The 12,178-nt window shown below is 37.7% G+C and overlaps 1 protein-coding gene across 6 annotated transcripts in view; it reads left to right on the top strand.

Annotated features, from left to right (window-relative positions):
• LOC114481349 (potassium voltage-gated channel subfamily C member 1-like) overlaps nt 1-12,178 on the top strand; it is a 51,313-nt gene that overhangs the window by 7,159 nt on the left and 31,976 nt on the right. For 5 of the 6 annotated variants that reach the window (XM_028476100.1, XM_028476099.1, XM_028476096.1 and 2 more), the window contains exon 2: nt 867-1,558. In XM_028476100.1, the coding sequence (XP_028331901.1) occupies nt 938-1,558 (621 nt within the window). In that variant the 5' untranslated portion in view covers nt 867-937. Of the gene's footprint in view, nt 1-866; nt 1,559-12,178 lie in introns of those variants that run through there. The other variant, XM_028476101.1, reaches the window with a different exon arrangement.

The raw sequence follows: 12,178 nt of genomic DNA, 5'->3' as shown, positions 1-12,178 counted from the left end.
TGTTAGGGCTGGGTGATATGCACCAAAACTCATATCTCAATGTTTTTTTCTCAAAATATAAATCTTGATAATTTTATTCCAAATAAAGTTTGACCAGAAAGACAATTTTGGGTTAAATTTGATGATCCAAATGCCACACAGGCACATTTATTAACAAACAGCTGCACAACATGTGCCACTTTTGGCTTTTTCTCCTCTAAGGGACAGCACGTGTGAGTGAGGCTGTAGTGTGACTTGTTTAGGGGAAGGTCTGGGTTAGGATGCACTCAGAAATCATCGAACTGAGCTTTTTAATGCTGTTCCGAGAAGTAGCAAAAGCAGTGGAAGTTTATTTGTATCAAAACAAGTGTTTTAATACAAAATAAGCTGTTAATATATATGTATATATATATTGATATACTGTAGGTAATATTGTAATTTTTTATATATCCCCAAAATATAAAACTTGATATATCGCCCAGCTCTACCTGGTGTGGCAGAGTGTTTGGTGGTGGGGAGGGGGGTTTGCTGGCTGCAGATGTAGCTTACCTCCACCAGCATGGCTATGATCATCATCATCATCATCATCATCATCATTACTATGACTCTGTGAGTTGTGTTGTTGTCAACAACCATGCAGCCCCAGAGTGCTGACTCAGTGCCACCTGTTTTCCACATTCCTGCACACGGGCACGAGCTGCCCATCACTACACCCGCACCAGCTCACGTGACACGTCCCCTCCATCATCAAAGACAGAAGTTACTCACGTGCAGCTTGTGTTCTATCTACGATATTTGTGTTTCTGTAATGTTTCATCCCCTCTGCTAACATCTCTACCCATCTTCTTCTTCTTCTTCTGCTTCTTCTTCTTCTTCTCTCCCCGCAGACTCCTCCTCCCTCCTCCTCCTCCTCCCCCCGTTGGTTTCTCTCATCCTCTCCCGCCCCCCCCGGTCCTCTATGCTCAGTTCGGTGTGTGTATCCTCTTTTAAAGGGCGCAAGGGTGGGAACAAGTCGTCCAACAAAGCATGTTACAGCGCAGACATGACTTGTCCGTCGGAAAGCGAGAAAATCGTGATAAACTGCGGGGGGGTGCGGCATGAGACGTACCGGAGCACCTTAAAGACGCTGCCCGGGACCCGCCTGTCGTGGCTCACCGAACCGGACGCCTTCAGCAACTTCGACTACGACCCCAAATTAGACGAGTTCTTCTTTGACCGCCACCCGTCGGTGTTTTCCTTCATCCTCAACTATTACCGCACGGGGAAGTTGCACTGTCCCAACGACGTCTGCGGACCGCTGTTTGAGGAGGAGCTCGCCTTCTGGGGCATCGATGAGACGGACGTGGAGGCGTGCTGCTGGATGAACTACCGGCAGCACCGGGACGCGGAGGAGGCACTGGACAGCTTCGAGACACCGGAACCGGACGCACCGGACGACGACCCGGCGCTGGGCGGCGCGGACGGGGACCTGAAAAGACTGTGTATGCAGGAGGACGCCCGGAAAGCTGGCTGGTGGAAAACCTGGCAACCCAAAATCTGGGCGCTGTTTGAGGACCCGTATTCATCCAAATACGCCAGGGTGAGTTATTAGCAATTAGAGCTGGGCGATATGGACCTAAACTCATATCTCGATATTTAATTCTTAAAATGGCCATATACGATATAAATGTACAATTCACACAGGCACTTTTATTAACAAACAGTTCCACTTTTTCTCCAATAAGGGACAGCACGTGTGAGTAGGGCTGCACAATTAATCCAATTTTAATCTTGATCTCGATTTTGGTTGCCACGATTAAATTAATCAGATCGTTGACAATATTTACATTTATAATACGGGCTATGCACTCTGCAATAATGTATTTTATCCGTTAGTCTTTGGAACATTTTAAATTCTTGGCTAAATTGTTATTATTATTATTATTATTATTATTATTATTATTAGCACTGTAAACTGTACACGTTTGTTTAAAAATAGTGTAATAAAAAGCACAGATTTTTTTCCTAACGTGATTTATAATTGTGATTACAATATTAATAAAAAAAAAATAATGTTGATTAACATTTTGACCATAATCGTGCAGCCCTACGCTCTGTAGTGCGGGTGTTTAGGGAAGGGTCTGGGTTAGAACTCAAACACAAATCCATCATACTGAGCTTTTCACGCTGTTCTTAGAAGTACTGAAAGCAGCGACTCCTCCAAGACAAAATAAGCTAGAAAATAATATATATATTATATATATATATATATATATATAGATATTGTCATTTTCTATATCACCAATAGAAAACTAGATATATCTTGAATATCGTCATGTCGCCCAGCCCTAGTTACCGTCGTCTTTTCACTGCTTTTTGCATGACTCATTAACTTTGTAAAACTTTAAATGTCATATGGTTGGGGGGGGGGGGGGGGGTGGGGTACCAACCAGCATCATAAATAAGTTGTTTTAGCCTAATAGATATAGATATTAATGGCTGTTGAAAAAAACAAAGCTCTAAGAATTGATGATGAAGCATCACCTTCCCTGCCATGAAACTGATTTATATTCTACACATGAGGGATTCTCAGTGAATACAGGTTTTTTATTGCTATCATAATTCCTGCGGTCGTTTCCACCAACTTGATGGCGTTTAATGCACATTTCCTTCCACCAAACGCAAACATCCTCCTGCTTCCCCCCCCCCCGCCGCATCCTTCATTAAAGGCGGTGCTCCTTCTTTTTACGATGCACCACCAACGCACAGTATTTCCCCACAGTCGCGTTTAATATACAGCCAAACGTACAGGATCAACCTACGTGGGCTTATTTGTCTTCTCACGCCAGAATGCTGAGTTCTATTTGTCAGTTTTCTCCTGTCCTATGGTTGAAGGATGATTTCCTTTTACGCACACGTTCCCTCTGTTTTGGGATAACCGTCACAGATTTAATTGAAGACAATTTCTCTTTTTTTTTTTTGATCACACAGGTGTAGAGTAACAAGTCGTCTTAGATGTTTTTCTTCTTCTCAGACCCTGCAGATACAGTCAGTAGAGGGCTGACTGAGGATAGCTGCTTTGAGTGGTGCTATTTTAAATTCTCTACTTTAGTTTGTTCGCCCAGCGTGATGACCATGAGGTCCAGACTATCAGCAGATACACATGATGCACAAATACATACTGTATAGGGCTGGGCGATATGGACCAAAACTCACACTTTGATATTTTTTCTCAAAATGGCGATATGTGTTTTTAATCTCGATAAAGTCTGACCAGAAAGAAAGACTATTCTGGGTTAAATTTGCTGATGAAAAATGCCACACAAGCATATTTATTATCAATTACAATTATAATCAACCCAAACCTAGCTGTATCCTATACAGCAGACATGAGCAACTGGCTGCCCGGGGGCCACATGCGGCCCTCGGTCTAATTTTATGTGGCCCCCAAAGTAGGGGTGTCCCAATCCGATATTGATATCGGATATCGGTCCAATATCAGCCAGAAAACGAATATCAGATTTTATCGCTCTGCATCTAAAACCTCCGATATAAGCGCTCCAATAAGTTTTTAATGTTTTTGTTGCCGCCCTCAGTTGTTCCCACCATATACTGACTGTAAAAAATAACTGAAGTGAACTTGAATTGCTGACTATTGTTCTCTGTTTGAGTAACATCACTGGATCAAGCCTTTTCTAACATTCCACACTACAGAATAAGTCATAAAAGTATGTATGATTTGTGCTGATATCGCATCGGATCCATATTGGTATCAGCCAATACTCAAGGCTGCAACATCGGTATTGTATCGGAAGTGAAAACGTTGTACATGCCTAAGTAAATGTACAAAATGACAGAAAAATACACAAAACAAGAGCAAGGATACATTAAAAAATACAAAGAATTACAACATTGCAGGAAAATACAGTAAAAGACAAGATAAAAACACTCTAATAACGAGAACAGTAATACTCAAAATGACTCCGAAAAATATACAAAATACAGAGAATGACAACAAAAGTACAGAAAAACACAAAAAGTGACTCCGCAAACCCACAGTACTAACAAACAAGTAAAAAACGACAACAGAAATACATAAAAATTACTCCCAAAAACACCCGCGAAATGACACATATACACAATACGACTCCATAAAACATAGATTTTACAGGAAAAATACACAAAAGGACTAAAGAAATGCACAAAATGCTTCACAACGAGCAAGACAACAACAAATATACACGGAATTACAGAAAAACACACAAAATGACTATGAAAACTCTTTGTTCTTTCCTGTATTAATGCTTAGATCACTCATTATTCTAAATGCTGGCCTGTGATCAAACCAACACATTTTTTTTCAACCGCGATGTGATAAAAGTTGCCTCCCTCTGCTTTACAGGAAGTCCTATACCCACATTCCCACAACACTCTGACCATTTAGATTCTCAAGAATCGTGGCACCAAAAAGCTTGTCAACCCAGATTTGGTTTCCTCTTAGCCAACAGGAACATGTGGAGCATGGATGGACAGATAGTCTGCTGTAGGTCACCTGATCTGTCTCTCTTCACTTGGGACTAAGCAGGAAGTGGCGTCTCTAACTGTCACTAGTGTTGACTCAATTGATCTAATCTCAGACCGCGCCAACATTCTTTAAACCTGCACAGGGCAACAACGGAGCTAGTTATCTATCTATCTGATCAATATCGGACTAAAATCGACTGAACAATAGAGTAGCTGCAGATGGTTGTGCATGTGACACCAGGTTGTGATGATGGGTAGGTAGGAGGAGGGATTCTGGCTCCTTTCTGTGGGTTAACATCTCATTTTACTGTTATTAGCTACACGTCAAACAGAGATGTGACCCACATCACTTGTTTTTTGTTTTTTTTTCCCCACCCTGGTTTCTCTAAAGCATGGGTGTCAATTTAACTCATTTTAGTTCAGGGGCCAAATACAAAGTAGTTTGATCCTAAACGAGCTGGAGATTTTAGGCAGGAAAAATGAGCAATTTCAACATTAGTGTCCCCAAGTTTGCACTATGACATATAAATGATACATAAAGTATGTAAGGCAACTACAATATCCAGGCAATAAGTGACAGATTTTATTTTTCAAATTTCATTGATTTTTGTGACCAATTTTTATTTTAATTGAGGAAATAATGTGAAATATATTGAGTTCTTTAAACAATCTGGGATTTAAAATGACTGCAGTCATGTAATAAAAAGCATGGGGAACATTGCCATCCTCCAAATATTGTGGAGTTTCATTGAACGTGTGTATTTAAAAGGGCTGAGATATTTACATCTGAATTATTTGGTAATTTACACCAGTGGTAATAAAACTTTTCAGCCCACGACCCCCAAAATAAAGGTGCCAGAGACCGGGGACCCCCGCTGTACCTGAAGGTGGTTGAACACAGACATTAACATTCAAGAACAGTCATGTGGTGGAAAAAAATGGTGGAAAATTGGTGAAATGGGATTTTAAAACCCACAGAAATTGGTTAAAAGTAGCCAGAATCAGACAGAAAAAGTGGCAAAAGGGGTTCAAAGTGCCAATTATGGAATAATTAGTTTCAACTGGTGAATAATGGGCATGACAAATCGTTCATCAAATCGTTAATCGACAATAATCGGTCACCATATGTGACATTAGGTGTAAAAGTGGTGGAAAGGGTTTATAAGTGCTAGAAAAATATTGAAAGTGGAAAAAATTGCAGAAAGGTATTGAAAAACTAGTAAAGTAGAAAAAAATGGCAAAAAAAGTGATGAAAATAGGTTCAAATATGGCAAGTTTGGTGTAGTTGCAGAAAAGGGGTAAAAACAAGCAAAAATGGGCTAAGAAAATAAAATATTCTTAGTTTCTTGAAGGCATCTGGCGACCCCCTTCCAGTGTCTCGCAACCCCAAATGGGGTCCTGACCCCAAGGTTGAGAACCCCTGATTTACACAATAATTCATGTTTTTTTGTCATTTTTTTGTACTTTCTCCTGTGGACCGAATTAAATGGTCTAAAGGGTTGGATTGGACATGTGCTCTAAAGTATCTAATTAAATGCGTCAGACCAGTTTGGAATTGAAAGCTGCACAAAGATTTCTGTGTGAGAATACAAGGCTGAGGGGATCGGGAAAGGCACGATAGGTAAAATGAGATGCTGATGTGGAAATACAACGAGATGGATAAGAGAGAGAGAGAGAGACGGAGGGAGGAAGTAAAGGGAGACAGGAGGAGAGACATTACTCTAATGATTTAAAGGGGGTTTGTTTGCATGGCTGACTGTGATGTAACGCATCAGCAATCAATGTTTTGATCGGAGCATTCAATAATACACGTGCTGCTTGGTGTTTTCTTTAAATTTACCATCGGTGCCCATGATGGTGGATTCTTTACCGTGCTGGCATGACACACACGTATAATAAACACGCACATGCTGGTGGTGTCTGTGCTGGCATTTCTGCTGCAGTAGACACGGGAGAGAGGAGGGGGAGCACGGGAGGAGGAGAAGCGGGGTGGTGGGGGTGGGAGAGAGAGAAATGGAGAAGGGGTGAGATTGTGGTGAGAGAAATGGAGGCAAGAGGAACAGAAAAGGAGAAAAAAAAGGGAGGCTGAATATCGTGGAAAGTGGAAAAGGCACCTCAAGAATAGTCATTCATGCACGATAGGGATAGAGGACATTTCTTCTTCTCCTCCTCCTCGGTTCCTTTGATTATCTGTGAAGGCTTCAGCTTTCCAATCTTCCTAGCCCAGCCCCTCCCCGCCAACCCCTTGATTGATTTCATATTGATTATCTTTGCTCGTTCTCCAATTTTGATAGTTAATGCCTTTCTCTTTGATCAGTGGGTGTTAAATAGAATTTTCCTTCTACTTTTTTCATCTATTTACTAGGGATGTAACGATTCACTCAACTCCCGATACGATTCGATTCATGAAACTGGGTTCACGATACGATTCCCTCACGCTTTATTTTACAAAATGGGACTGTAGACAAATGATGACTGAAAAACACTCCTTTATTTTTTTTGGGGAAAAAAATAAATCTTGAATGAAATAAATAAATAAAATAAATAAAATAAATAAAATAAATAAAAAATACTGTACTGTTTTCCTTTTATTTTTCATTGTCAAAAGAATCCCTTGATAAACTATTCAAAACAATGCAATTTAACTAAAAATAAATCTTGAATGAAATAAATAAAGGAATAATACAAATGATTAAATATAATAATTAGAATTATTCCGATTCCGCCCGCCGCCTGCACTTCTGGACAAGAGAAGGATAAATATATAGCTGCTGTTTAAAAAAAGTACTGTGATTACATTTTCAGATTATCAATATGAACCGTGATACCTATGAATCGATTTTTAACTGCCTTATGATTAATCGTTACATCCCTACTATTTACTGTAACTAGGGCACAAGACTGTTGAAAATACTCATTGTCCCGCGTTAAATCTGTGGCCCACTTGAGTTCAAACTGCTCTGTATTTGGCCCCTGAACTAAAATGAGTTTGACACCCCTGATATAGAGGACTACTTGTAGATTGTAAGAAATGAAGTCTAAATACAAAGTTTATTATTCCCTCTTTTGTTTCTTTGTTGAGAACTGTGGCGTAAATGGTTGTATCTAAGGTAATACAGTAAAAGAGAGTGACCATTGCCAAAAATTGGTTGAATTCAAAATAGCCAAATTATGTATTTTGACCTTTTGTTTTGAGGTTGTGAATCTGCCGTCTTTTTTGCTTCATATTTTTTCTAGATTTGTTAAATTTCATCGTGAGACAATGAAAAAGTGCACCACTTATTTGACCTATATGTTAATTTTGTTCCCATTCATAACATAGCTTTGGTTTGTTTTGGTGTTTTACTCTGTTTCTTGGGTCCCTGCGACTCTGAAGAACAGGAATAAGCGGGTCTGAAAATGGGTGTATGGATGGTTTCTTGGGTTTGGCACCAGAAGGTCACACAGTATCTCTGTCAACAATTTCCTGACAAAGCACCATTTGTAGCCCAGCATGTACAAGATGCCCCTTTGCCCCCTTCCAAATCTGACTGCGTGCCCCGTGCTTTTTTTGTTCTTTTTATTGAAAGTATTCGTTTGAGAGGAACGCTGTGGGGCCTGTTTCTCAGTTCTCTCTGAAGGTCATGTATTGTGTGTGCTTCATTGTTGGCTGTTCTTTTTCATGTTCTAAAGACGGAGTCACACATGTTGTCATAAACAGATCTATGAGCCGTCACCAGGCTGGACGGCTTCAGAACAACTCTTCCAATCAGAAATATGACCATGCGCAACATATAATACACAAAGTGACTTATTCATTATACAATGCAGGGCTTTCATTGGAATTTTAATATGTTTTTTTCCTCTAACTTAGCAACCGAGTCGCTTGCAATCCTAGATGTCAAAACTTAAGTTACTTAGCAACGCGTTACTATTATACGACCACTTTTTTCAGTTACGCGTAATCTAACACGCTAATATTGCAAAACCAGTAATCAGAATAAGTTAATATTTATTTTGTTTTATTCACGAATGTGACGATTCACATTTTCAGCTTGAGGAAAATGTGACAGGTAAAAAAAACCTCTTTATTTTACATTTTATTTTTTTCCCACAACAGGCAAATTTGTGTTTTGTTTCAGCAGCAGTAGATAAATAAACAGATACATAAACATTGCACAATAAAAACAAAACAGAATCTATACATATGTACACTAAAGTTGCTGACTCAGTGGATTGGCTGCCAATGTTTTGATTTTAAAAAGTACATCTGTTCCTGTATCTATTTTCCCTGACAGAGCTTTTTTTTTTTGACTGCAGGGCTTCTCATGTTTTGTTTGTGCCTCTGTTTGACTTGCCGTGCGCAACCTGATCGCTGTGTGTTTGCGATATTTAACTTTGCAGATGTTTATTGTCTCATAACAGGGACGGTACAGGATATTATAGTGTTGGATAAGCAAGAAACACAGAGAGGTAAACATAAAGGGAACAATAAATGTATTCAAACTCCTTTCTCATCAATAATCTGTGCTTTACCTGATTCATTATTTATTATTTATGCTATTATTCAGAACAATGCATCATGCTCTACAAGTTATTTGGTTGGATGAAAAAAAAAACCTGTTTCTCTTACATGATCCACCTGAAGTAATCGGGTCAAAAACTGTTATTTTTAATCTGATGCACCTTTATGAACATTTTAATAATCATTATAATTATTATTGAAATTGGTAAAAACAAACTTTTTATTTTATATTTTTAAGTTTTCAGGTTAAAAAAGTAATTTAAAATGAGGAACTAATGATGACACATTATGTCCCTTTCTAAACAGATGCGTAAGATTAATAATTCAATATTCTATAGAGGGTTTAGTTTGGCGAGAGATGTTTTAGCCAGGACCACTGACAATGCAGTGTCTCCGCTGGTTGCCTGGCAACAGCTCAGCTCCCCGAACTAGTCTGACACATAAACCCACTGCAAGACCGTGAAATGTTTTCTGAGCACTTGGATTTTGTTGAGATAAAATATATTTATACTATACAAAATATAAAATACTGAAGATGATTTTAAACTTTTAAAGATGCACCACACCTTAAAGTCTAGTATTAGTACTATTATAAAAAACATTTTTATATTCAACATTTCCTTGATTTTGTGACCAATTTTTGTTTAATTTGGTGAAATTTTAGGAGTAATTTTAAGGAATATTGTAGTATTTGAAAAATTGAGAGAAATTTTAGATTAAAAAATGACAGCCCATCATGTGATAAGTGTGGGAAAACTATGAGTCGTGGGGAAAAACGTGCAATTTCATTGAATTTGTGTATTTGAAGGTACTCAGGTATCTAGAACTGAGTTAGTTGGTGATTTACACAATGAGTCATGTTTTACAAACAAAAGAAAATCCACTTTATTTATTTATATAGCACATTTAAACAACAAAACGTTTCCAAAGTGCTGCACATGAGATCATAAAAACAATAGAACCAAAACATTGCAGATAAGCTCCACCTTTGAATGAGTATAAAACAATAAATAGAAAAAAAAAAAAAAAAAAAAACGAATTTAAAAAAAAAACAATAAATAGAAATAAAATTGATAAAAAATAAAATAAAAAAAAAAGACCAAAATATGAAGATTGTCCATGGATTACAAAAGGATTGCAGGACGCATGTAAGAAAAATAACACACTCAACAAAGAATTTCTTAGATTAAAAACAAAATCTGAATTTAAAAATAAATGAACTAATATTTTACGAAATAGTGAAAAATATGTTCTAATACTTTACTAAACAAAGACAATATTAAAGAAGTTTGGAAATTATTAAATGAGGTGATGAATAAAAGAGTAAACCAAAACAAATATCCACATTTCTTTTATGTAAACAATAGTGAAAATGATGATATGAATGTTGTTGCTAATAACCTAGGAAGAGTCTTTTATGACCTGTACAATTTTGTGAGTTTTCTTCAAACTGAAAATGTGAATCGTCACATTCGTGAATAAAACAAAATCAATATTAACTTAATCTGATTACTAATTTGGCAATATTAACGTGTTAGATTACTTATTACTGAGTACATTGCATTGTATAATGAATAAGTCACTTTGTGTATTATGTGTTGCGCATGGTCATATTTCTGATTGGAAGAGTTGTTCTGAAGCCATCCAGCCTGGTGACGGCTCATAGATCTGTGTATGACAACATGTGTGACTCCGTCTTTGGAACATGCAAAAGAACAGCCAACAATGAAGCACACACAATACATGACCTTCAGAGAGAACTGAGAAACAGGCCCCACAGCGTTCCTCTCAAACGAATACTTTCAATAAAAAGAAGGAAAAAAGCACGGGGTACGCAGTCAGATTTGGAAGGGGGCAAAGGGGCATCTTGTACATGCTGGGCTACAAATGGTGCTTTGTCAGGAAATTGTTGACAGAGATACTGTGTGACCTTCTGGTGCCAAACCCAAGAAACCATCCATACACCCATTTTCAGACCTGCTTATTCCTGTTCTTCAGAGTCGCAGGGACCCAAGAAACAGAGTAAAACACCAAAACAAACCAAAGCTATGTTATGAATGGGAAAATAATTAACATATAGATAGGGATGTAACGATTAATCGTAAGACAGTTAAAAATCGATTCACAGGTATCACGGTTCACATCGATTCTCTGAAAATTGAATCGCAGAGGGCGCTATATATTTATCCTTCTCTTGTCCAGAAGTGTAGGCAGTGGGCGGAATCGCCTACTACTCTTAAACATGTTCATATATGATTCCTTACCCCTTTAGCACCGAAAGAATACCTGTAATATTACGCGAATATCTGTAAAAGTCAGGTTTCTCGATTAGCTCTGTCTGCTAGCGCATAGCATCTCTTCTTGCCAACCGACCACTGGGTTACCAGCCCCATCTGCTGGTCCAAACAAATATCTGACATAAATACAGTGAAATGACTTTTTTTCTTTTAAAGTCCAATTGTTAAGGCACAAAGTACATTTTCAGTTGCACTTTTAAAAAGAAAAAGAACTATTATGCAGTTTTGCATTGTTTACTATAGAACCAGAATTTAAATTAATAGGCTTCTTCTTCATTTGTATTATTCCTTTATTTATTTCATTCAAGATGTATTTTTAGTTAAATTGCATTGTTTTGAATAGTTTATCGAGGGATTCTTTTGACAATGAAAAATAAAAGGAAAATAGTAGTTTTTTCTCATTTTTTCCCAAAAAAAAAATAAAGGAATATTTTTCAGTCATCATTTGTCTGCAGTCCCATTTTGTAAAATAAATTGTGAGAGAATCGTATCGTGAACCCAGTATTGTGAATCGAATCGTATTGGGAGTTGAGTGAATCGTTACGTCCCTACATATAGGTAAAATAAGTGGACTTTTTTAGTGTCTCACCATAAAATTTAACAAATCTAGAAAAAATATGCAGCAAAAAAGACGGCAGATTCACAACCTCTCAGATACGACCATTTACGCCACAGTTCTCAACAAAGAAGAAACAAAAGAGGGAATAATACACTTTAGATATTTAGATTTCATTTCAATTCATAAATGAATTCTTAGTTAATATGGGCCCAGATTTAACCATTAAAATACCGAAATCAGTTGTACCTAAAGGATGGAGCGATAATCTTGGTGACATGAATTTATATTCTATGTTTATAACACCTGTGGAGGAGTGATGGTATTGCTATATAATTA

This window comes from Gouania willdenowi, chromosome 19 (assembly GCF_900634775.1).
Source record: "Gouania willdenowi chromosome 19, fGouWil2.1, whole genome shotgun sequence".
Taxonomy (NCBI): domain Eukaryota; kingdom Metazoa; phylum Chordata; class Actinopteri; order Blenniiformes; family Gobiesocidae; genus Gouania; species Gouania willdenowi.
The sequence above is the reverse complement of the archived record's forward strand: the minus strand, read 5'-3'. Positions and strand labels throughout refer to the sequence as shown.